Source organism: Drosophila novamexicana, unplaced genomic scaffold (genome assembly GCF_003285875.2).
Source record: "Drosophila novamexicana strain 15010-1031.04,08,12 unplaced genomic scaffold, DnovRS2.1 tig00000462-arrow-pilon, whole genome shotgun sequence".
NCBI lineage: Eukaryota > Metazoa > Arthropoda > Insecta > Diptera > Drosophilidae > Drosophila > Drosophila novamexicana.
Window position 1 is genome coordinate 551490 of NW_020824806.1, and position 23276 is coordinate 574765.

General features: G+C 45.5%; 4 protein-coding genes across 8 annotated transcripts in view; 3 read left to right on the forward strand and 1 right to left on the reverse strand.

The window, feature by feature from the left end:
• The first annotated feature begins 2196 nt into the window (after positions 1-2196).
• Positions 2197-8362, forward strand: LOC115760536 (probable cytochrome P450 4aa1). Its single transcript, XM_030701921.1, has 4 exons — positions 2197-2389; positions 6235-6418; positions 6494-6877; positions 6933-8362. Exons 1-4 carry the CDS (start codon positions 2372-2374, stop codon positions 7874-7876), a joined length of 1530 nt encoding a protein of 509 aa, XP_030557781.1. The 5' UTR covers positions 2197-2371; the 3' UTR covers positions 7877-8362.
• On the forward strand, positions 3532-4528 carry LOC115760538 (cytochrome c oxidase subunit 6A1, mitochondrial). The gene is made up of 2 exons (XM_030701923.1): positions 3532-3996; positions 4057-4528. The coding sequence occupies exon 1, from the start codon at positions 3626-3628 to the stop codon at positions 3932-3934; it is 309 nt and encodes a 102-aa protein (XP_030557783.1). The 5' UTR covers positions 3532-3625; the 3' UTR covers positions 3935-3996; positions 4057-4528.
• A 97-nt stretch (positions 8363-8459) lies between the features above and the next one.
• LOC115760535 (myosin light chain kinase, smooth muscle) overlaps positions 8460-23276 on the reverse strand; it is a 31889-nt gene continuing 17072 nt past the window's right edge. For 3 of the 5 annotated variants that reach the window (XM_030701913.1, XM_030701916.1, XM_030701917.1), the window contains 15 exons: positions 21350-22670; positions 21153-21285; positions 19080-19248; positions 17128-17173; positions 16190-17061; positions 15719-16130; positions 15334-15661; positions 12686-13027; positions 11480-11754; positions 10882-11421; positions 10482-10823; positions 10310-10411; positions 10074-10251; positions 9254-9983; positions 8460-9171 (listed from right to left, as the gene is read on the reverse strand). In XM_030701913.1, the coding sequence (XP_030557773.1) occupies positions 8846-9171; positions 9254-9983; positions 10074-10251; positions 10310-10411; positions 10482-10823; positions 10882-11421; positions 11480-11754; positions 12686-13027; positions 15334-15661; positions 15719-16130; positions 16190-17061; positions 17128-17173; positions 19080-19248; positions 21153-21285; positions 21350-22670 (6116 nt within the window). In that variant the 3' untranslated portion in view covers positions 8460-8845. Of the gene's footprint in view, positions 9172-9253; positions 9984-10073; positions 10252-10309; positions 10412-10481; positions 10824-10881; positions 11422-11479; positions 11755-12685; positions 13028-13785; positions 13994-15333; positions 15662-15718; positions 16131-16189; positions 17062-17127; positions 17174-19079; positions 19249-21152; positions 21286-21349; positions 22671-23276 lie in introns of those variants that run through there. The other 2 variants (XM_030701914.1, XM_030701920.1) reach the window with 2 other exon arrangements.
• LOC115760537 lies at positions 15814-19098 on the forward strand. Its single transcript, XM_030701922.1, has 4 exons — positions 15814-15832; positions 17459-17642; positions 17729-17922; positions 17981-19098. Exons 2-4 carry the CDS (start codon positions 17515-17517, stop codon positions 19009-19011), a joined length of 1353 nt encoding a protein of 450 aa, XP_030557782.1. The 5' UTR covers positions 15814-15832; positions 17459-17514; the 3' UTR covers positions 19012-19098.

A 23276-nucleotide genomic window follows, 5' to 3' on the forward strand; every position in this document is an offset into this window, starting at 1 on the left:
TTAGTGTCTGCATGCACGTATGTATGCATCTATGTGTGTGTATATGTATGCAGGAAAGTTTGTTTTCTAATAGCTTATTTATCGCGGTGCTGCAAATTTAAATATAACGAACTTCTACCAAGTGCTGTCCTCCTCGATTCTCAAAAATTCATGTAGGCGCTGCTGAAATGCTTCAAGGCAGGAAACGTTGGCACCAGCGGCCGGTGGAGGGGCAACTGGAGGCGGTGCAGCAGACGGGGGCGGAGCGGGTAAGTAGATATGTATTTAGATGTATGTATGTATATAGATGTATGTATGTATATAGATGTATGTATGTATGTATGTGTGTATGTATGTATGTATGTATGTATGTATGTATGTATGTATGTATGTATGTATGTATGTATGTATGTATGTATGTATGTATGCATGTATGCATGTATGCATGTATGTATGTATGTATGCGTGCATGCATGCATGTATGGATGCATGTATGTATACATGTATGCATGTATGTATACATGTATGCATGTATGTATGTTTGTATGCATGCATGCATTTATGCATTTATGCATGTATCCATATATCCATATCTGCATGTATGCATGCATGAATGCCTGCGTACATGTCCTCTTATGTATTTTTGCATATATACACACAAACTTGCGACATATTTATGCACCATGCACACACACATATTAACATGTATGTATGCATATATTTATATATGCAAAAATGCAAACATACATGCATGTACATATGTGTAGGTATTCGGACATGTAGTCTTACGTGTACGCATGGATGAATGATATATGATATTTGAGGGTACCATTTACACATGAATTTTGACCAAGAATAAGACTCCCAGATTTAGATGTCTAATTGATCTAGAGGGCAGACCATGCACTAAAAGCCAAACCTTATGAAAATCATATGAGTTTTAACCGAGATATGGGGATGGGAAATTTCGACCTTTGTCTATATGGGATAATAGCGGGTATACGCCGGCCTTGCTCGTGACACGTTTAATATATACTTGATATATGCTTAAAAAGCTATTTTTCAATTTTTATATACCATTGCCCGTTGCACTGAAAATATTGCAATTGGTAGATATTTTCATATGCAAAATTCGGGCTAAATCTGACCTCTACCCAAAATTGTGATCTACCAAAAATGGTAAAATTGCAATGTTTGGGGCCAAAGGTAGTTGTACATTGGCGAAAGGTAGTTGTACTTTAGTTTTGTAATAAAAATAGATCGGAAAGATATATGCCACATTGTTACTGTAAAACGAATCGGAAAAAATGAAAGGATTTTCCCATTTTTGGACTCGTAATATTAAGGTAAATAGTTATATGGGTCAGCAATCTGTTCCTGAGCTTTTCCTTGGATTTTTAATTTTAAATATTTTATTTTATCTATATGCGCCGCAAAATACCCTACAAGCTCCGAGTGCAGCTGTCAGCCTAAAAGTATTCAATGCGCGGCTCATAAATGCCCAATTTAAATGTTCAAATAAACACGTTTTATTGTGTCAACATATTGAAATTTCACGGAAATGTTGATGATAATATTTGTTAGCTTCTTCCCGAATATTGTTGTCCATTATGCAGTCAACTTTTAACTAAGTTCTATGCATTAAAATTGTTTATTAATTTTATGCAATTAACTTGTTGTTTGAGGAGTCCCAGACGGGCAGGGGGCATTAGGGCATTACTCGGGGCTCGAGTGGAGACTGGATTGCACTTTAAATCAATAAATAAATATAAAAAAAAAAAACCGAATAGTAGCATGCTTAAAGTACTTCAAGTAACTGGAGCAACGCTTTAAGCCCAGTTGAAGAGCTTGGTCGAGAGCCTAGCAACAGATTATCAGACAAAATAATGTACCTAAATTGTAGGCCTACAAATAATATATGCTTGAGAATATTTCACTTTGGGTCTACTCCTAGTTCTGGTTACTTAGCACTTCATTTAGCTCATATATATATATATAGTGTATAGTATATAGTATATATGCTTGTTGTCACCCATAATTCGACTTGAGGCCTGGCTTTTTCTTCATCTCCGAAGGCAACGTCTCACGTACGCCCCATTGAAGCGATTTTCGTTTCATTTATTTAGTTTTTTTTATCGTCGAACATTTTGCTTATAAATAGACGTTGCCCGGCCCGAAATCCACCATTTGAAACTCAACTGTCGGCGTGTGTGAATTGAACAAGAGAAAAACTCGTTGTCGATTTTAAGGACAATTCCGAAAAGTTCTTTAAAAAATATTATATATATACACATATGTATATTCTATATACTGTGAGAAATCGGTGAGAGTGCATAACGTAGAATTTAAAGAGCATAAATTGAGTTTCCAAAGACAAATTTAAACGAGGAATATGATTGTGGAAAAAGTGGTGAGTAAAAGTGATAAATCCAAAAGGACTCAATTTGTGAGAGATCGAAAAGGAATCTGAAGTAAAACAGATCAAAAGTGGGATTGTGATAGATACTTTATATATATAAAACAAATGAATGTAATCGTATGAAAAATATAATAAAATAATTGGAAAATTATGCATAAAAAAAAAGATAAAACATTATTTAAATATTATTTGCATATATGCATATTTAAATATTTGCAGAAATTTGGACTTGAATGGATATTTTATTAAAAGATTTTGGGAAAACAAATGAAATTTGAGAATCGAAAATGTCAAATATGAGATACTTCTGGAAGAATTCTATAATTCTATGAATAAAAATGGGTGTAGTTTTTAAGTAGGGTAAGAAAGGCAGAGAAAGAGAGACAGCACGACCGAGAGAGTGAGGCTTTATCGGCTTTTTGGTAAGGTAAGAAAGAGAGAGGGAGAGAGAGAGAGAGAGAGAGAGAGAGACAGAGTGAGCTTAAATAGAATCTGAAACATGTGCAATTTGTATATGTTGAAAAACCCACAAAATTTGAACATCTAAAGCAAAAAAGACTTCCATTAAATATTATGCAATGCGTCTTTATGCAGTTGACACAAAACCTGCATTTATTTGTGGTTACTTCAAATACGGAGAGTGTGATATTTCCGCGATATCAAACTTAACAGATATCTCATTATTGTTATAAACCTTTTTTCTTTTTCTGTTGGCCTGGGGTTCGGGGTTCCGTTTTTTTGGGCGTGTGAGCAGCAAAAGACGCTGACGATGATAATTTATAGAATTAGTGGGAAATAATCATGTACATTTATTAGTGAGCAGGTGTGAAGTTTTGTGTAAATACGCCAGTTAGCCACGAATTCGCCGGACTTATGATATATGATTAACGATCGATAGATGGGATATAGTTGGGCAGAGCGGAAGCCGCGCTTCAGCGGCGTCTGTGGCCACGTTGTTGGATCAGGTGGACTGTTCCCCTTGAAAGTTCCTAATTGCCTGAGGCTGTGTGGGTGGGCCATTAGGTAGATACCCTGTCTGGTCGAACAAAAATTCAAAAATCAATCGAGTTGTTTTATGAATTTCCTTCTGTGTAGCTGAGACATTTTTTAATATCAATCCCAACTGGCAGACACATTTCGAGCCGGGCAACAAATATATCTATATATATATATATATTCATTCTGAAAGCAACAAAAATTTGTATAAATTCTAAACAATCAAGAAGAATGTCGCAGTTTTGGCAACGCTATGTACGCCCCGGGCTCAGCCAGGTCGGCCGCAATCTGAACCTGATCGGCGGCAATGCCAGCGGCTCGGTGCTCTGGAAGCGTGTCACATTCCTGGTGGCCACGCCGGCGATTGCCCTGTGCATGATCAATGCCTATCGCTCCAAGGCCGGGGAGCAGCCGCGCCAGCCGTTTGTCAAGTACGATCATCTGCGTCGTCGCAACAAACGCTTCCCGTGGGGCGATGGGGAGCGCAGCCTGTTCCACAATCCCAATGCGAACGCATTGACCGATGGCTACGAGGTCTAAGTCACACAGATCGGTAGCGCAAGGGATATTCTAAAGGGGATTTATGATTGTTTCGATTACGGGTAAGCAGCTCGCGCAGATTCAGTCCAAGCCAGCGACACTAATTCGTGCCCTGCTCCCAGGTTCGTTTTGTTATCTTTTATCAGCTGTTTCCAGAATCGAACAGAACCAGCAATAGCCAGAAGTACCAGCCAATGACAATGTAATACTGCATTCGCAAGAGATGTAACGAAAATAAAACTGAACCGAATTGCGCACAGACACAAACACACACACGTTGGCTTTTAGGCACCTAACCCCACCCAACCCCCCGACTCGCCTACCCCCGTTAGGGGCGTGGCACGGCGACTTTCGCTTTCGGAAAGTTACACACACGAATAAAAAAAAAATAACATTTGATTATCGTACGCATCTAATTTGCCATGCTGCACCTGTACCTCGACTTACAATTATTTATTTTTATTTATTTAAAATTTTTAATGCATATATGTATATTCATATACAACATTATGTTCATACAAAACTTTTACGGCCACAATGCGCAATTGACCCTGAATCTTGTGCTTGTGGTGTGCGTGTGTGTGTTTGTGCATGTGCGTGCTCGGATGTGCATGTAAAAGTCTTTATTTTTTAACTTAACAAGGTATTTGTTCGGATCGAATAACAAAAAAATATTAAATATATCAGAAAATTCTTGCCTAGTCTTAGAATAAATCTAGCGCCTTTCTATGCGAGTCTCATGAATGAAAGTTATGCCCAGCGATTTTGTCTTTTCCGCGCTTCTTCATCTGACAGTGCTGTTCAAAAGATTTGAAGATTTATGGCTTGTGATCATTTTATTTGTCATTGCCTTTCTATGCGATTCTCATGAATGCTGCTTAATTTAACAATTGTATTCAAAATTTATGCGAAGTGTTATCATATGTGATCTTTCTTTTCTTCATTCTTTTCGTCATCGCCTTTCTATACGATTCTCATGAATTAAAAGTACCGGCTAAAAATTTGAATGTGTTTAGTGTATTTTGTTGGCTGTTAATATTGATTTTCATACGCATTCTCGCTCTTATTTTCCCACTTGCTTCTGATCTTGCTCGATTGCTCGCTTTTATACTCTTTCGCTCTCCCTTTCTTCTTTGCTCTCTTACTCCTTCCCTCTCTTAAATGTTTCCTTATACGTTTTTCAGGTACTGTATTCATTATATTATATACCTTTAAGGCATAGTTTGGTAGGGTATTCTGTTGTGTCGCGTCGAAACGAAACTACATTTAGTTCCTGTTGTTGTGTGCAATTCGGTTTGGTTTTTATGTTTTTGTTGTTGTACCACAAAACAGTTGACATACGAGTGCTCGTATTTAATTGCTTGACGCTTTTACTTGGCCAAAACCCAAATCGAACAAAGCCCCGCTCTGGGAAAAAGGCGAAAACAAAACGTGCGCCCATGATCTGAGGCTGTTTTGGTGATCATCATTAATCAAAATATTTTGTTTCGGCTTATGAATGGGCGCTGCGCTGTTCTTGTCAACAAGCTTGGCCCTGAGCTTGCAGAAAGAGCCAGAGCAGAGCAGAGGTGAAGATATAAATGTATCTGTAACTGTAACTCTAGCTCTATCTGTGTCTGTGTATCTGTATCTGTATCTGTATATGTGTATCTGTATCTGTGTATCTGTATCTGTGTATCTATATCTGTGTAACCTTATCTGTGTATCTATTTATGTGCATCTGTATCTGTATCTGTGTATCTATATCTGAATAACTGTATATGTGTAGCTATTTATCTGTATCTGTGTATCTGTATCTGTGTATCTGTATATCTGTGTATGTATATATGTATCTGTGTCTGGAGCTGGCGTCCTTGCGCGCGGCACAATCAATTGTTGCCGAAATATCGTCAGAGGCGGGCATATGAAATCGAAATTTGCTGTGAGTGTGCTAGTGTGTGTGTGCGTGTGTATTAAATGCGCATACGACGTGTTGTCCCAAGCAATTCACACCGTTTGGCAGGCACTTTCGTCGATTATTTTGGCGTTTGTGGATGGCTGAGTGTTTACAAAAACTTACGACATGAGGCACGAGCTGGCTCACAACACACACTAATGACGTTCCCAGTCAATTAGATATGTGTCCGTGTGTATATGTGTATCTGTGAGATATGTATCTAAATGCTATTAAGCTGAAGTGCGTTCAAGGGCCAATTGGCAAAGGGGGATTCGGGCAAATATATTTTACGCACTTGATTAAATTGCCCAAAGGGCAAACAAATTGTTGACTAACCAAGTACCCTCTCGCCCCTCACTTATAGCTGGAACGTGCCACCAAATCGGAGCTGTGCAGCGCTTTGGCCCTGTTGGTGCTCTCGCTGAGCATCTATGCCTTCTACACACAGCTTCTCTCCTATCTGAAGTCAGTGCTACTGTCGCTGCGTCTGTCCGGGCCGCCATCGCTGCCCTTTCTGGGCAACTGTCTGCTGATCAACGAGAAGGATCGTGAGTGCTCAAAACTTGAACTTAAAGATATAAATCCCAATTACGTATACGCCCCCGGTGTCTCGTCTTTTGCAGTTATGCGCAAACGCGCTGCGCGGGCCTTTGATCTGTACGGCTCGCTGGTGCGGATTTGGGTGCTGCTGTTTCCGTTCTTTGTGGTGCTGCAGCCGGAAGATCTGCAGGTGATACTCTCCTCCAAGAAACACACGAACAAGGTGTTCTTCTATCGGCTCATGCACAACTTTCTGGGCAACGGGCTGATCACGAGCAGCGGGGTCAAGTGGAGCACGCATCGCAAGCTCATCCAGCCGGCATTCCATCTGAGCCTGTTGGAGAAGTTCATAGACACCTTCGTGGATGCATCGCAGTCGTTGAACGAGCATCTGGATGCCTCGGCGCTGGACATCGAGATCAACATTGCCAAATATGTCAACAACTGTGTCATCGATGTGCTAAATGGTGCGTTTCGCCTGACTGGGTCCAGACCAAATCCTAATCCCATTTAACCTTGCAGAGGCTGTGCTGGGCGTGCCCATCAAGAAGAAGGGCCTGGGCCTGATGGAGGACTCGCCGTTTCGCAAGGGCAAACTGATGATGCCCGCCCGCTTCGCCCAGCCCTGGCTGCTGCTCGATGCCATCTATCAGCTGACCTCGCTGGCCAGCGATGAGCTGAATCAGAAGAAGCGTCTCAATGATTTTACGCGCCAGATGATCAAGCGCCGGCGCGAGATTATGGCCGATGCCGCCAACAACAATGTGGAGCGCAAGTGCCTGCTGGACTATATGATTGAAATCTCCGAGAGCAATCCGGACTTCAGTGAGGAGGACATTGTCAACGAGGCGTGCACCTTTATGTTGGCCGGCCAGGACTCTGTGGGCGCCGCCGTTGCCTTTACCATTTTCCTGCTCGCCCAGAACGCGGACTCGCAGGAGCAGTGCCACGAGGAGCTGGAGCGCATCTTCGACTACAGCAATCGTGCGCCCACGATGAGCGACCTTCGTGAGATGCGCTACTTGGAGATGTGCATCAAGGAGGCGTTGCGTCTGTATCCCAGCGTGCCGCTCATTGCCCGCAAGCTGGGCGAGGAGGTGCGTCTGGGCGCGTACACATTGCCGGCGGGCAGCAACATCTTCATCTGCCCGTATGCCACACATCGACTGGCGCACATCTACCCCGAGCCGGAGAAGTTCAAGCCGGAGCGCTTCAGCACCGACAACGTGGAGCAGCGGCATCCATATGCCTTCATACCGTTCAGCGCCGGACCGCGCTACTGCATCGGCAATCGCTTTGCCATACTGGAGATCAAGACAATTGTATCCCGCCTTCTGCGCAGCTATCAGCTCTTGCCTGTGCCCGGCAAGACCACATTCGAGGCCACGTTTCGCATAACTCTACGCGCCTCGGGCGGGCTCTGGGTGCGGCTTAAGCCGCGCCAGCAACACCCCGAAGCAGTCTAGTGGAGGGCAATTAGTGTAGGAAACGAGGCCAAGGCAGCTGCAGCCCGAGACATCAGTGAAAGTTGCAAAGTTTTTATAAAATTCCTAAAATGTGACGCATCATTTAGCCCAGTGAGAAGCGTAAAAAATGGAAGCGAGAAACATAGCCAAGCGCTTCTTTATTTACCCTTACCTTCAGTCCTTTACATTATCCAAAATGCCAGACAAAGAATGTTGGGTGTAGAAGCAAGAAGCGTAGCGATAAGTAAAATCAAAGGCCAAGCAAAAAAGAGACAATAATTAGCTTGCCATACTTCTCTCAACGCTTCTCGCTGCTACTTTAGCTTAGCTTTACTTTACTTCAAAAAATATTAGAATTAATTATCACTTTGTCAGAGAAGCGAAGGAAGAATCAATGCTTAAAAAAGCCTAAGCAGCATGCACTTCTCTCAATGCTTCTCGCTTTCATTGTAACAAGGGAAAATATTCAGAATAAGCTAGTGCAATTGGCTCTGCTTATTATGTCGCCACGAACCTATATACTCTTTTACCTCTCTGCGAACAGAGTTTAAGGGCTTTTATCGCTTAAATAATGAGTCGGGGCTTTTGATGGATTCTTGCCTATGGCTTGACAGCGTTGGCTTCGTTATATTAACTTTAATTAGTATGGTAAATAGATATGTATATAAATTGATACAATAATTTAAATATTTAGCCTAAGTGCAGTGCGATTTGCCTGTGCCAGTGCCAGTGCCTATAAAGTTGGGTGCATTTGGATTCGGATTTGGATTACAATTAGTTCGCATTCGCAGCCATATATACTTATATATATATATTTATATATATATATGTATATATATTCGAGTGTTTCGTACAGATTTTCCTTGGGTTTGTTTTTTACATACACAACACAAAACAAAATAAAAAATAATTAATGATATTTGCAATAATAAAGTGAATTAAGTAAATCAGCTTTAAGCGACATAAAAGCTAGGACGTGATATGTTTCGTTTCGTTGAATCTATTGATGAGACTGCGCGCACGTGACTCGTGCCCGTTCCCATTCCCATTCCCGTGCCCGTGCCCATGTCCGTGTCCGTGTCCATGGCCGTTTCCATTCCCCTTGACCTGCGCCTGCCGCTGTGCGCTGGCCACCGTGTGCTGTTGGGCAAGACGCTCCGCTGTCTCGCGGACGCGACTGCTCAGCCGCGTTGGCGTTGCGGCGCGCTGGGGCAGCGGTGAGCTGGGCATGGATTGGGTTTGTGTTGGTCGCGCTTTACTGGCGACAATTGACCTGCTCGCGGGCTCTCCAGCGGCTATGCAAATAGATAAAGAGAGAGAGAATAGTGAGTATATAGAGTATAATGCAGTTCGTTGTGTGCTAGGGAAATTTATTACGTTTACTGATGCGGCCCGTGCTCGCGACCTTGGCGATTTCATTGGGCTCTGGGGCAGGCTTTTTATGTGCGGAAGCAGCAGCAGCAGCAGCAGCAGCGGCGGCGGCGGCGGCAGCGGCAGCATTTGATTGCTGGAACCTGTGCTTGAGTTGGGACACCTTCAGCTTGGACTCGCAAATCGGCTTGGTGGCATGTGGCTTTGGCTTCTCGCGCGTGCAGCTGTCTTCCAGGGATTTCTTGCGCATCTTAATCGTATTGGTAAAGTCGGACAGCATTATGGGTTCACCCTTGGCAGGCAGCTCCAGAGCCGTCACGCTGCTTGCGAACGTGGCTGGATTGTCCGCGGGCTCACTTGCCTGGCTCGCTTTGGCTATTTGCTCCAGCTTGTTCTTAGCCAGCGTGAGTAGCAGCGTCTCCTGTGTGCCCATGCTGCCATTGGAGCACTCGCTATAGCCGGAATCACTGCGTTCGCTGCACTGCGACTTGTCGCGCAGCCTCAGCACGCCCGTCGTCTTCCGCTTGTCCACGTGCGGCATCTCGCCGCTAAAATCATCCTCCTCCTCGTTCAGGGACGCCATTTGCGTGCCGCCCACATGAGCGGCACTCAGCAGGCTCAGACCGGAAATGGAGGGACGCGGACTGTTGCAGGCGCCCATGGCAATGGCTGAATTGCGACGTGACGCGGACAGCGTAGCCATGCGACCCAGGGCGCGTATAGCATTGCCCGTTTTCTAAGCAGCGGGAAGCAAGCGAAGCATTGGTTAGACACAAGCAAAACAAGGTGGGAGCAGCAGTTAGTTAGAATAGCTGTGATGACTGACCTGCCACTTGCGTCGTATGATAAACTTCTTGAGCTTGTCCGTGCAGATTTTGTTATTGCTGAGATTCTCGTCGTGGCGCTGGCACAGCCACCTGGACTCGAGGCACTGCTGGGCAGTCAGGCGCGACTCCTTGCGGTGCACAAGCAGCTGTGAGATAAAGTCCTTGGCCTCTTGTGAGCTGTAAGCAGTTAGAGTTGGGAATTCGTTTAACACAGAGATTGATCGGGGCTACGTACACGCAATCGAAGGCCTCGTCATCATAGTCGTAGTCCGCACGCGTGATATTCGAAAAAGTTTCCACATCCGTGTCGCCCATAAAAGGTGACAGGCCCGAGAGGCTGCAATAAGAAAAGAATTTGGAGATTTAGTAAAGTCGAATAAATCGCTATCCATTTGTTGTGCGCTTACAGCACGTAGCAAATGACGCCGACGCTCCACATGTCCGACTTAAAGTCAATGGGCTCGTAGCTTATGATCTCCGGCGGTATGAATTCGGGCGTGCCGAAGAGCACACGCACCGGCGCCTTGGTGTCCAGGCGTTGGGCCAAGCCAAAGTCGATGATCTTAATCTGATGGCTGGTGCGCGTGTGGCACATAATGTTCTCCGGCTTCAGGTCCAGATGCACCACGCTCTGGCCATGCATATAGGCGACGCCCTCGCACACCTGCCGCAGAAACAGAATGCAGTCCAGCTCGGTCAGCGTAAAGTCATCGGCCACAACGCGCTCGAACAGTTCGCCGCCCGTAATGCTATGTAATTGAAGCACAATTAATCAATAGGTATATGGACATAATTAACGGTACTCACTATTCCATGACCATGACAATTTCGCGGGGGCTTTCGAAGGAGGCGGCCAGCTGCAGCAGCTTGGGATGTTGCAGTGAGCGCATTATCGAAATCTCCTCGAGCACTTTTTGGCGGTCGCGTGATTTGATGCACTTGATCACCTTGGCGGCCAGCAGCTGTTCGGGCTGTGCGCGCTCCTGCACCTTGTAGACCACGCCAAAGCGTCCCTTGCCCAGCTCCTCGATGATCTCGAAACGTGACTTGAAATCCCCGCCAGACTGCACTGACACAGCGCTCAGGGAATTGCCTGTTGTTTCTGCTGCTTCTGCAGCAGCATCCACTGTTGTGGCTGTGCGTGTCAACTGCACCAGTTCGCTGACCTGGCTGGGTGCACTGCGTCCGTGTATGTTCTCGGCGCGCACACGAAATCTGTACTGCAGCTGTGGCAGCAGATCCTTGACGGTATAGGCCAGCGTATCCACGACGCGGGTCAACTGCTGCCAGTCAGCGTTATCCTTAACGCTATCACAGTCCGTTGGCTCGCAAGTCTGGATCTCAATGCTGTCGGGGAGAGGCTGTTATTAATGGAATTTAATAGATATCAGAATTATGCACTTACATGAAGCCCGTGATCATGCAGCCGCCATCGTAGGGCGGACCACACCAGGCTATGGCCACACGATCCGGACCCAGGGAGACACTCGGCTGTCCACTGGGCGGCTCTGGTGGTCCCTCGACGGCCACCGAGGCGGCCGCAGCCTCCACGCCGTATTCGTTCATTATTTCCGCCGTATATTTGCCGCTGTCATCGGCCGCTATGTCCGTTATATAAAGCGTCGATTGCTGCGCCGTGCTGCGAATTGTCACATTGGCGCCCTCAACAATGGGACGGCACTGCAAAGGCAAAAAGGTACAACAAGCGTATTAGTATTGCGGGCAACCTTCGATGGGCACGCCGTCGTCGTCGTCGCCTTGTTGTTATTGTCTTTGCGGTTGGCAACAATTACGTCAATACCGCAAACTGATCGTGACACAGTCACAGACTCTCCGACTAACTAGATCCGCGACTAGACCAGAGACTGGAGACGTGCCCCATGCCCATACGCAGCATTCAGATAGCCAAGAGCAGCAGCTGGGTTTTGTCTGTGGGGCGGGCTTATTTAGATAAAAGCATGATACGGGATCATGGCCATAACAACTGTGCTAATCTTCGAGCTGTTGACGGGTTTTTTGCCCAAATTAGGTCGCTTGTCAACTCGCGTTGCGCAACAGCTTTGTGCAAATGCCCGATTTGGTTCAAAGGCGGAACGATTTACATAGAGATCTCTATAAAATAAGTAACTCGGGGATCAATCAGGCAAACAGACAGGCCAAGCCTATAAGTAGAGGGTATTCCTAATTCTGTCACGAAGCGACAGCCTCCATTCCATACTGTATATATATATATAGCCGGGGCGATATAGTCATGTTCGTCTGTCTGTCTGCTTCTTAGAACTTACAAGGTTCAAGGGTTGAACATTATATAACCACATCATTAAGCTCTAGAGGAAACAACCTTCAAGGTACATTAGTCTTAAAAGATCTCTCAACTAGCTACGACCTTCTTTTCTAATATATCTATATATATAACCGTATCAAATCGGACTGCATACTATATATAGGCAAAATCTATTGGCTATTAAGAGTATATATAAAACATTTCCAAGCTACATCTAGTCGCTCCTTCTGCTCAAAACAGCCTCGTCGCATGGATACCCTATGTCTGTTAGGGTATATACCTTTAGCCAGCTATAGCTATCTCATCCCTTCGCTTGTTCATACATACCGCCTTGTACCAGATGACTTTGGTGTTGGGGAATGGCTCATAGTGCACGCTCAGCTGGACGTGGCCGCCAATGAGTGCGGTGCAATCTTCGGGGCCCTTCAAAATGCAGCTGCTGGCAGCCAGCGAGCAGTTGTTGTTGTGCTCCTTGCTCTGGTTGCCTCTGTTGCTGTTGTTGCTGCTGCTGCCCGTGGGCAGCACTAGGAGGCTGGTGTAGCTGCGGGCGGCGGGCGTGCGGCGCTCCGGCTGTGGATGCTTCACTTGCAGACGCAGCTCACCGCTTTGGGCCAGCTGGACGTCTCGCAGGCGCAGCAAGCGAATGCCGTTCTCCGGATACGACTCCAACTGTAAATGAAGATAAAGCGTTTTAGCAGCTGTGTGTGCAAGTATATGTGTGTGTGTGTGTGTGTGGAGGTTGCGAGTGCAAGTGCGTGTGTAAGGAATTTGAGAGTGCAAGTATATGTGTGGGTGTGAGGAGATTGTGAATGCAAGTATGTGTGTGTGCGTGTGAGTGTGTGAGGAGCTTGCGAGTGTGCATGTGTTTGAGGAGTTTGCGAGTGTGCGAGAGTAGTGTGTGTGTGTGTGTGTGTGTGTGTGTGTGAAAACAGCTGGCACAAGGCAGAGCAAATACTTGAGTGCGGCTCAATGACAATGCCGAGCCAATGAAATATGCGCCTAGTTAACTTTTCTATACGATGAACACAAACATTTATATATATATATAGATATAAATATAAATAGGTGTATATGTGCCTATATCTGAACAATTGAAAGCTCAGGCAGCGCAATGCGAGGCGCCAACGGCCAGTGTCAAAGTGAGAATGACGCGACACCCCACCAATTAATTATTGAGAACATTTAACAAAAAAATAAAAAAAGAATAACATATATAAAATAAAGCCGAGCAATGCGAACACGCTCGGTATTTGATATCGGGCACGTTTTCGGTTTCAGTTTCAAGTTTCGCTCGTAATGTTACTTTCACGCTACGCGCGCGCGCGTTCTTATCAGACGCGGGCTTTAAAGCCATATTTACATTATCTACAAATGTTTCATGATATCGATATTGCGGATCGTTAGCAATAATTGCCAGATGCCATTACCTGTGACATCTTGTCTGTGTTCGGGCTTGCAACAACAATTTGTAATATCGCAATTGTTATATCGTATGTTATATCGTATTTTCTAAGGGCGATCTGCTGGTTGTGCGCGACGTTTGAAAGCCATTGAACGAGTGCCTGGGCTGGGACTGTGACTGGGGCTGGAGCTGGGGCTGGGCTGGCTGCTTGTTTGCTCTCCGATCGAGCATCGCATCCGATTGGATTCGACGGCGACGCGTCACTAACATCGTTTGCATGCGTTGCGCATGCCGCGGCATTTTAATCTTTTTATACCCTAAGCACATTGCAAATGGGCAAGCCGGGTATATTGGTTGAGTGCCAAGTCAAAGTTGCCCCACAAAGTAAATATATTCTGGGCAGCATTAGGAGCTCTGTCTGTCCGTATATGTTATCATATATCATACGCATAACGATTTTTTCACCTTACTATATCTCCACCCATTTTAATATCTATTTTTAGACAGGGTTTTTTGAGAATAATGCGAAGATTATAGGAGCTACATGTACCAAACCCTATATAGAATATTTAACTTTTTGGGCACATGCCCCCATTTATCACAGAAAAAGATATATATCTTTAATATATCTTTATGCATTATTGCCTGTACTTTGGTATATACACACGTTTTTATGCTATATTTAAGCCCTGAAAACTTCATTTATATCGGACTATAAACAACGGAGTTACTTGAGACTGCATTTCCAATAAATAGTGTAAGACAATGTAGAAAAGAATGATGGAAGCATGTTTGAAATACCAAAATTCTAGAGTATCTCTTAGTCCGGCACTCTCGACTATAGCACCTTTACTTGCTCTTTGTGTGCGTATGTGTGTGTGTGTGTGTGTGTCTATAAATGCTTGCGTATTGTTATTGTTATTGTTTTCACCGCACAACGCTCGTCGTTGACAAGGTGTAAACGAACGCTTTTGTTTTCATACACGTTCACAAAGTGAAAAGGGTATATTGGCTTACTGCAATATAGAATAGAGACTCGAAACTTTGGGTATATATAAATATATATATATAGTCGTGTATACCCACACCATGGTGTTATCACTTTATGACCACGCCTACTATCTACATCAGTCCCATTTTTAAAGCTACAGTCATTTAAGTTTGCAGGTAAACAACTCATGACCTCTTCTTACGATAGATAAAATCTATATCTGTCAATAATTGTGGCGGGCAGCCTGATGACGAGTAGTAGCGGTACGTAGCGGGTTTTATCCGACTGAAGCATTCCTACTTCTCGAAGTGGCCAGCGGCAAGGCAGCCTCAAGTGCTGCTCCGCTCGAAAGCTGTCCCAACTCAAGCCAGGCAAGGCGACAACACATCATGACAACAAATTTGGGTCGCACACAAATTGCTTCATTAGGATCCTTACCCCAAGGGGTATATGTGAACTATCGACAAGCTTGAAGGCCTTAAGAGCTAAGTTAATTATTAAGAGTATAAAGAAGTCGGTGTGTCTCACTCTGGGTTATACGTTTTGGGTCAGACGCTGATATTGTGTGTGTTTCTTACGCACCGTCATGTTTGGTGAGTCATCCGATATGAGTTTTCCATTGAGAAACCATTCGGCATCCGCTTCGCAGGGGTAAACACGCGCATAGAAGAGAGCTTCCGCTCCTGACGCACACACCACCGGCAGCGGTGTCTTCAGCAGCTGTACGCTCTCGTCGTGCCGCGTTAGATCGCGCTCCAGCACGCACAGCTCGCCGCTGCTGCTGCAGTCGCACGCGCAGTCGGTGTCATCCGACGTGGACGTGTACACCTGACAGCTGTAGATGCCGGAGTCAATGTCAAAAGCGTCGTTGATGCGCAGACAGAGACAGCCATTGCCGTGATCGATGTAGCTGTAAGTCACACACGTAAGTGGGTATACAATAGGAATGGGTACAGTCAGTGCTCACTTGAACTCCTCGCTGTCGGGCAGAATTTCGCCGTTGCGCAACCACACGTAGCTGTAGGGCTCGGCGCTATCTATGGCACAACAGAGATCGATCACCTCGCCCTCAACGGATTTGGTAAGCTCGGGCAGCGGCTCAGTAATGACAGCGGGGCGATGTTGAATTTCAGTACTTGATCCATGGAATTTGACATCGATGGAGCTAATCAGGGGATCATGATCGCCGCTTATTATGCAGGTGTAGACGCCCTCGTCGTCCAATGTAACGTTGTCCACAAATAGCATCGCCTCATCCTCCTGCAGCACAATGTGCACCCGATCCGAGGGCTCCAGCTCAACGTTGTTGTGATAGAATCTCACCGAGGGCACGGATGAGCCACGAAAGCCACTAGCCAGCGCCATGCGACCGCCAATAGCTAGAGTATACGCAAGACTTGAATAATTGCAAATGCTGCTGCTGATGTCATTTGCGTACCTGTGGATGGGCCCATGATGCGCCGATATAGATAGGCATTGCGTCGCGAAGAGGAGGCGCGAACGCTACGTGTCGAGGGCGATTTGGAGTAGCGTGAGCTGCTTATAACGTCCAGGCGAGCGGTGGCTTCTATGCGCCCAAAGTCGTTCTCGAGCGTGATGCGATACAGGCCGGCATCGTCAAAGCCAACCTCATCGATCTCAATGAAGCGCAGATCGTCGACTTCCTTGACAGCAATCCTTGTGGTAGGCGTCACAATCAGGCCATTCTTGTCCCACGTGGCCCAGGGCGTGGGATGACCAGCAATGGCGCATTGGAAGCGCACGCTGTCGCCCTCCTCCACGACACGATTGTAGGGAATGGCTAGGAATTTGGGCGCTGATATGCAACGTGCATCGCTGCGCCGGCGCTCCACCGAGCCCGTGTGCAGATCAATGCTGCTGTTGCGGTAGGAAAGTCTCATGGGTGAAAAGCTACGATTGGGCGTCGAGCGCGGTGTGGAACGTGGCGTGGAGTGGGCCGATAGCAAAGCACTTGGCCGTGCCAATTGCCGGCTAAGCATGTTCTCCTTCTCCTCGGGCACATCCACAATAATGCAGGCTGACGAGAGGGTGCGGCCCACTGAGTTCTTGGCCACACACGTATATTCGCCCTCGTCCTCGGCATAGATCCGTGGTATGCTCAACGTGGCCTTCATGCCGTCATATGACATTATGTAGTCTCTGTCGCTGGGCAAGACGTGGCCGTCCTTCTCCCATATTATATAGGGCTCCGGCATCGCCTCCACATGGCATTCCAGCGATATGGCGTCTCCATCGCAACAGCGCAGATTGCGTAGGTTGCGTATGAAGCGCGGCAGAGTTTCAATATTGCTGAAGGAAAGCCATATGACATTTAAATAAAACATATACTGTATTTATTTAACAGACAACACTCACCCATGTCTCGTGTGAACCTTGTCCATGCGATTTTCTTTAAGTATATCTGCAAAAGAAAATAATATAACGTTTTGGCGCCGTTTTCTAATTTAAATGTAGCGCTACACAACAGTTGAGCAACGCTGAGCGTGGTAAGTGAGCGTTTCTTTTGGTAATGTACTGCAGCCCCGGTTGCAGTTATTTATAGAAACCCATTCCAGCGTTACACAACAGTTGAGCAGCGCTGAACGTGGTGAGCGAGCGCTGCTTTTGGTAATATGCAGCAGCCCTGGTTTCGGCTATTTATAGCAACTCATTTTAGAAGCCTGTTGTTTGTGTCGGTCAATTTCAGCGTCGTGTTTGTGTTATTTTTCTTGTTATAAAAGCAACTTTATGTAATTAATACAAATGCGTGGCTTAATTATTGTGCCCATGGACTTGGAACCAGGCTTCCGCAAAGCAGACATACACAGCTTGCCCACGATCACCAGCGGAATGGTCTTCAACTTTTTCGCAACAGCCACAGACAACAAAATGTAAGTGCCGCCTTTTTAAACACACACACACACACACTTATAAACTTCATATATATGAAAAATCGCTAATATTCTTGTTTTTATAGATCCTCGGAGAACAACGATTTGCTAATAGACTACGTGCACCTTCGCCGGCAGGGTGAGCTATGCGAGTTAAAAGCTCTGGTCTTCTCCGCCGCAGACTTCGCCAATACGGAAACACATGCCAATGTGGCCATCAAGGTACTGGACCATGAAAATTCTCTTACAGATGGCCAGTGCAGCCTGTGCTCCGGAGTTGGTGAGCAAGTTGGCAATTCGCACTTATTGAAAATAATAATAATTTGCTTTAATTATAGCTGTGTGCCCGCATGTTGTTGCCTTTGTATTTTGGCTGCACAACAAGAGCACAGATAAAAAACCCACAGCTCTGTTGGAATTCTGGGGCAATGAGCTGGAGGCACTTGTTCAACCGGAGCCCACAAGGGCAGTGCGCATAAAAGACATGGTGCCTATGCGAGAGTTACACACCGAGGCGGATGATGAGGTATCGAGCCCAAGTGAGGGCGAGGAACGTGCATTTCTGACGTCTGTGCTCGAGGAGCTTGCCATTTGTGGACGTGATTCGGCGCTGTACCGTCAATGCGTGGAAACCACTGATGAATTCGAATCCATTCTGATACACCATATGCTGTTGAAAGCAGCGGAATATAACATATACGATGTGCACAGTTTTCTGCAGCACTTGGAGCTGCAGGCGCAGAGCGGTCTCTTCGAAAGTCTCAGTGAGGTGACCAAAAGGCAGTACAAGTCAAAGCTGTGGATAGAGGCGCAGTATATGCGCATACGCTGCTCGATGATGCACATGATTGCCACACGCAAAACCCAGGAGGAGGACGAACAAATCTTCAATATGCTCTTCTGCAAGGGACGCGACGAAGATATTGAGGATCGTGTGCAGCAGAAACAGCACAAACGTTTCATATTGAAACAGACCGAAAAACTGGAAAACAAGGAGTATCTGGAATGTGGTCTGCTGCTTCACGAAAACTATCCCTATTTGTGTGGTGCCCCAGATGGCATTACGGATGATCACATCGTCGAAATCAAATCACCAAAGACTGAGGAGGACTTTGAGAAATATCTCGAGGCACGCGAATCCATTGCGCCCAAGTATATGGCCCAGATACAGACACAAATGTTTCTGGCCAACGTGAAAAAGGCGCTCTACTGTGTGCTCAGTCCCACATTCGAAACGAACGGCGCTCTGCATTACGTTTGGGTGCAAGCCGATCCCGAGTTTGTCGCCAGCCTGCTGGGCATGGCCGACGAATTTTGGAAAGATGTAGTCTATCCGCGTCTCATCAGCATTTATCCACAAGCATTATGAACTTCGATCGGACAATTAACACATACAGCTACAACTAGTCAATAGATATAAGGCATAATACGACTTACCTTTGGCGTAAATTTGCAGAGATATTACAGCCTTGGCCTCGCCATGGCAGTTGCTGGCTATAACTGAGTAGGTGCCGGTAAAGTCCAATTTGGCGCTGGGTATCTCCAGGCGATACTCCGGCCCCTCGCCGATGCGTCGAAAGTGTGGTGCGTCCTTGTAGTACTCCGGCTGCAATAAAACAGAAACAACAAAACAAAAAATATTCTTTATAACTGACACATGGAATGCTGCAGCTGCCAGTGCAGCGGCCATAAGGATCGTCACAGATCGCTGAATGAATGAATCATGTAAGTCTCATATATGTTCTTTATTCATGTTATTGTTGTTGTTGTTTTTGTCGTTGTTGTTGTGCACAGCGTATGGCCATATAAGCACAAAATTTAATTTCGCGACTGTCAATAGGAAAACTGGTAACTGGAACTCGTATCTGTGTTGGGTTGCCCACCCTGACCTCCTGCTTCCTTGGTACGACGAACAGCGGCACGATTGTGGCTAATAATTTTTTGCTAGCTTTGCTTTTGTTGTTGTTGGTATTGTTATTGCTGTTGTTGCCTTTTTGGCTCTGGCCAACAGTCGTAATTGTTAGTATAAAAAACAAGCATGTTATTTGATATGGGTTGAACTTGAATTAGCGTTTGACAGCAGATCAGCTTTATAAGAACTAAACTGCCCATGCCAAGTGTGTGTGTGTGTTTGAGAGTGTGTGTGTGTGTATCTGTGTGTAAATTGTATAACAACTGAGATTGACTGCGCGACGTGTGACGCAGTTGTCTGGTAATTCGAGTAAGAAGCAGCTGCAGCTAAAAAAAAAAACTGCATTGTTATTCCCTTGGGCAAGGGTATTACAATTTTGGTCACGCATTCAAAAGTGGGCAGTGCATAATATATTTGATAAGATTAATGTGTATAGATCTTTTTTTTTTTTTAATTCATTAGGAATCAACTGCATTGAAAATGTTTGGTTTTTCGTGAGAATCGAAATGTATTGATGACAAAAGGGTTTAATTGTGTTTTAATGCAAGCACATCAAATTGGGAACTTAATTTAAAAAACGTTTAACAATTTAAGGGTTTAGTTTGCTTTTTAAATTCAATCTTCTTAAATGTTTGATGTATTATAAGTGTCATAACTATAGTTTGGTTTTTTTTCTATTGGGCTTTTAATGTAATTAATAACTAGCATGGATCTGGTTAGGCTTCCTTTCGACTACTACTTTCAGTTAATTATAAAAGAATTTTAAATAAAAATATTCCTTTCGCTTAGTCAAAGAACTGGTTGCCTAACTGCTGCTGAACTGCTGAACTAATTGCCTTTATGATCATTTAAACAAATTATCTAACGTCCCAAACTTGTTGAAGAAGCCTAGGCATAGGTCTAGGCCTAGGTCTGAAGCAATCAGATTTCATCATTACTTTAAAATGGCATTCACACAACTTTCAATAAAAAGGCATTTTCAAAGATGCGCCTTAAACTCTGCTCTGCCAAAAATATATTTTTATTAAAATGTATTAAATTTTGAATTAGTGTAATGTACACTTCTTGCAACATCTAGTTTACCTTTGGCGCACTTTTTGGAGTCTCTCTGGGTTAACACTTTGCTCGTTCAGGGCGGATCAATTGGTATTTTATTGATATATATATTTTTAAAAATTTATCCGCACGAGCAACTGTTGTAAATTTGAATGTCGTTTGCACTGTGACAACTGTTTGAATAGTTTTACACTTTTTTATAAACTATTTATGCAAATAGTGCGGAAATCAAGGTAGAAATTATATATTTTTGCCATTTCCTGGGCCCAGAGAACTCATTCAACTGACTGTTCGGTAGTTTTCTTTTTGGCGTTGGCGCACTTGCACTTGAATTATTATTTTTTTATATTTGATATTGCAACGAGATATAAGCGCGGCAACAACAACAACGACGACTGCGACGACTGCGACCCACATTTGTTGGCGCCGCGAATGCAACTGACTCAGAAACGTGGCGCTGCGCAAGCGCTTGGAACCTGCCGCAATCGCTGCTGACGTCACTTGGCTAAACGATCGAAAAATAAAAAACTAAAAATACTCACATTTAGAAAATCGCGCAGCCAGACAACGTCGGGCTTGGGATCGCCGACCACTTCGCAGAATATGATGACGTTGTCGCCCTCGTAGGCCTCGCTGGAGCGCGGCTTCACCACAAACAGCGGCTCCTTGGAGTAACTGCAGCGAAGTTTGAAGATTAATAAGATAAGATTTGTGGCCCGGGTTAGTGCGTGCTACTCACGGCATATCGCTCGTCTTGATGCTGGGTATTTCCAGTGCGCGTTGTGGTGTGGCAGCTGCTTCGGTCTCCTCGATGGCCACACGACAAATTGTCTCCACCTTGCCAACCACATTGGAGGCCACGCACACGTAAATGCCCGCATCGCGTGGCGTTGCCTCGGCAATAATGAGCTCCACATAGCCCGTGGAGTCCAGAGTGGCGGATATGCGTCGACTAGGCCGCAGGCGCATGCCGTTGCGATGCCAGGTGACGCCCACAGCGGGATAGGCTTCAACCTTGGTGGACAGACGTATTTCGGTGCCCTCGCGGAACACATAGAATGGATCGAGGGGTACATAAAAGTCGGGTGAGATGTAAGCGCGTATGCCCTTGTCCACCACCAGGCAGCTGTGACAGGACACGGAGCCCAGCTCGTTCTTTGCCGTGCAGGTGTAGTTGCCGCTGTCGTCGAGCGTTGTGGCCGCGATTTCCAGCGTAAAGAATTGACCCTCGGCCGTGATCAGATGCCGCCTATCACAGCTGATCAGCTGCCCATCCTTATACCAGAGTATCTCTGGCGCAGGATAGCCCACAATTTGGCAGGTGAGACGCACTGGGTAGGTGACCTGGACGCGACGGTCTCGCAGACGCATCGTGAAAATGGGCAGCGATTCGCCAAGCTCAGCCGGATGGTGACCGTGAGCGATTTCCTTTAGCCTCGAGTCCGCCTCATAGAGCCTGGGATCGGATACGACTTGCAGGCGTGCAAAGGTGGAGACGCGTCCCTTCGAATTGGTAGCCTCACAGGTGTAACGTCCAGAGTCGAGCTCACAAACTGTCGCTATGGTTAGCGCACAGGTGGAACCAATCTGGCGTATCTTGACACGTTCCGAGCTGTTGCTCAGCTGTATGCCATCCTTGTACCAGGTGACTTTTGGACGCGGCGCACCACGCATGTTGCACTGCAGCGTAAACGAGGAGCCAAGCAGCGCCTTCACCTGCCCCGGCAGAATCTTGACAAACTCCGGCAGGCACTCGACGCCGCCTACTTGCAGGGCGGAGCTGGTCTGAACCGCTGGCCCCCAGCCATAGCGATTCTTGGGCGTCACCCGGAAATGGTATTCCAAATTGGGCTTCAGATTGAAGGCGTCAAAGGAATTAATAGGCGTCAGACCTAACTCACGCCAATAGGCGCCACCCTCATGACCCAAAATCCATGCCTCCACCTTGTAGGCAATGACAGGCGCAGAGTTTGCGCTCACGGGCTTGCCCCACGACAACGATATGTGGCTGGGTCCGGAGTCAACGACGAGCGGTTCGGTTGATATGCAGCCAGGTGGATCTAGGTGAAAGTGTGAGGTGGCATAGAGTTTGCGTAAATAATTTGGATTTGGATCGAGGGGGCATGGGAAATCAAACGCAATACGCCCCGGAGAAATATATATTTTATTTTCTTGTTTTTTTTTTCGACTACGTAAATGTATAAGCTGGATTGTTGTGCTTTATATAATACGCTATTTGTATACGATAATAAAATAAGTAAATAAGTCAATCGTTCAAAAATACTAACAAAAGATAAGTTAAATACACGGATAATTTGTTTGTGTTTTAGGCATTCATTGAATCTCACAGGAAATTGCTTTTGATAAGTTTCTAGATTAACGGCACAGGAGGCAAACAAGTTGGAGTCGAAGCGATCTGCAAAATATGCAAGTCCATGCGCTATATAATACTTGAGATAAAGCTGAAACTGAAACACTAAAACTTGATCGACTTGGGACACAGACAAACGGAATGGAACATTAAACAGACAAGAAACAAATACAAATATCATATATGAAGATATATCCATATGAGGTTTCTCGAAAGGAAGTCTGCGCGACATGGAAACGAGCGAATGAAACACAAACGGAATGCTGTATACAACAATGGAACTTTGGAATGGAAA

Bases quoted from the DNA above. Each gene is read 5' to 3' on its own strand.
- LOC115760536 (XM_030701921.1), top strand. The intron at 6,419-6,493 runs GTGAGTGCTCAA...CGTCTTTTGCAG, and splicing joins GCTGATCAACGAGAAGGATC to TTATGCGCAAACGCGCTGCG. The intron at 6,878-6,932 runs GTGCGTTTCGCC...TTAACCTTGCAG, and splicing joins TGTCATCGATGTGCTAAATG to AGGCTGTGCTGGGCGTGCCC.
- LOC115760538 (XM_030701923.1), top strand. From the start codon at position 3,626: ATGTCGCAGTTTTGGCAACGCTATGTACGCCCCGGGCTCAGCCAGGTC.
- LOC115760537 (XM_030701922.1), top strand. From the start codon at position 17,515: ATGCGTGGCTTAATTATTGTGCCCATGGACTTGGAACCAGGCTTCCGC. The intron at 17,643-17,728 runs GTAAGTGCCGCC...TTGTTTTTATAG, and splicing joins ACAGCCACAGACAACAAAAT to ATCCTCGGAGAACAACGATT. The intron at 17,923-17,980 runs GTGAGCAAGTTG...CTTTAATTATAG, and splicing joins CAGCCTGTGCTCCGGAGTTG to CTGTGTGCCCGCATGTTGTT.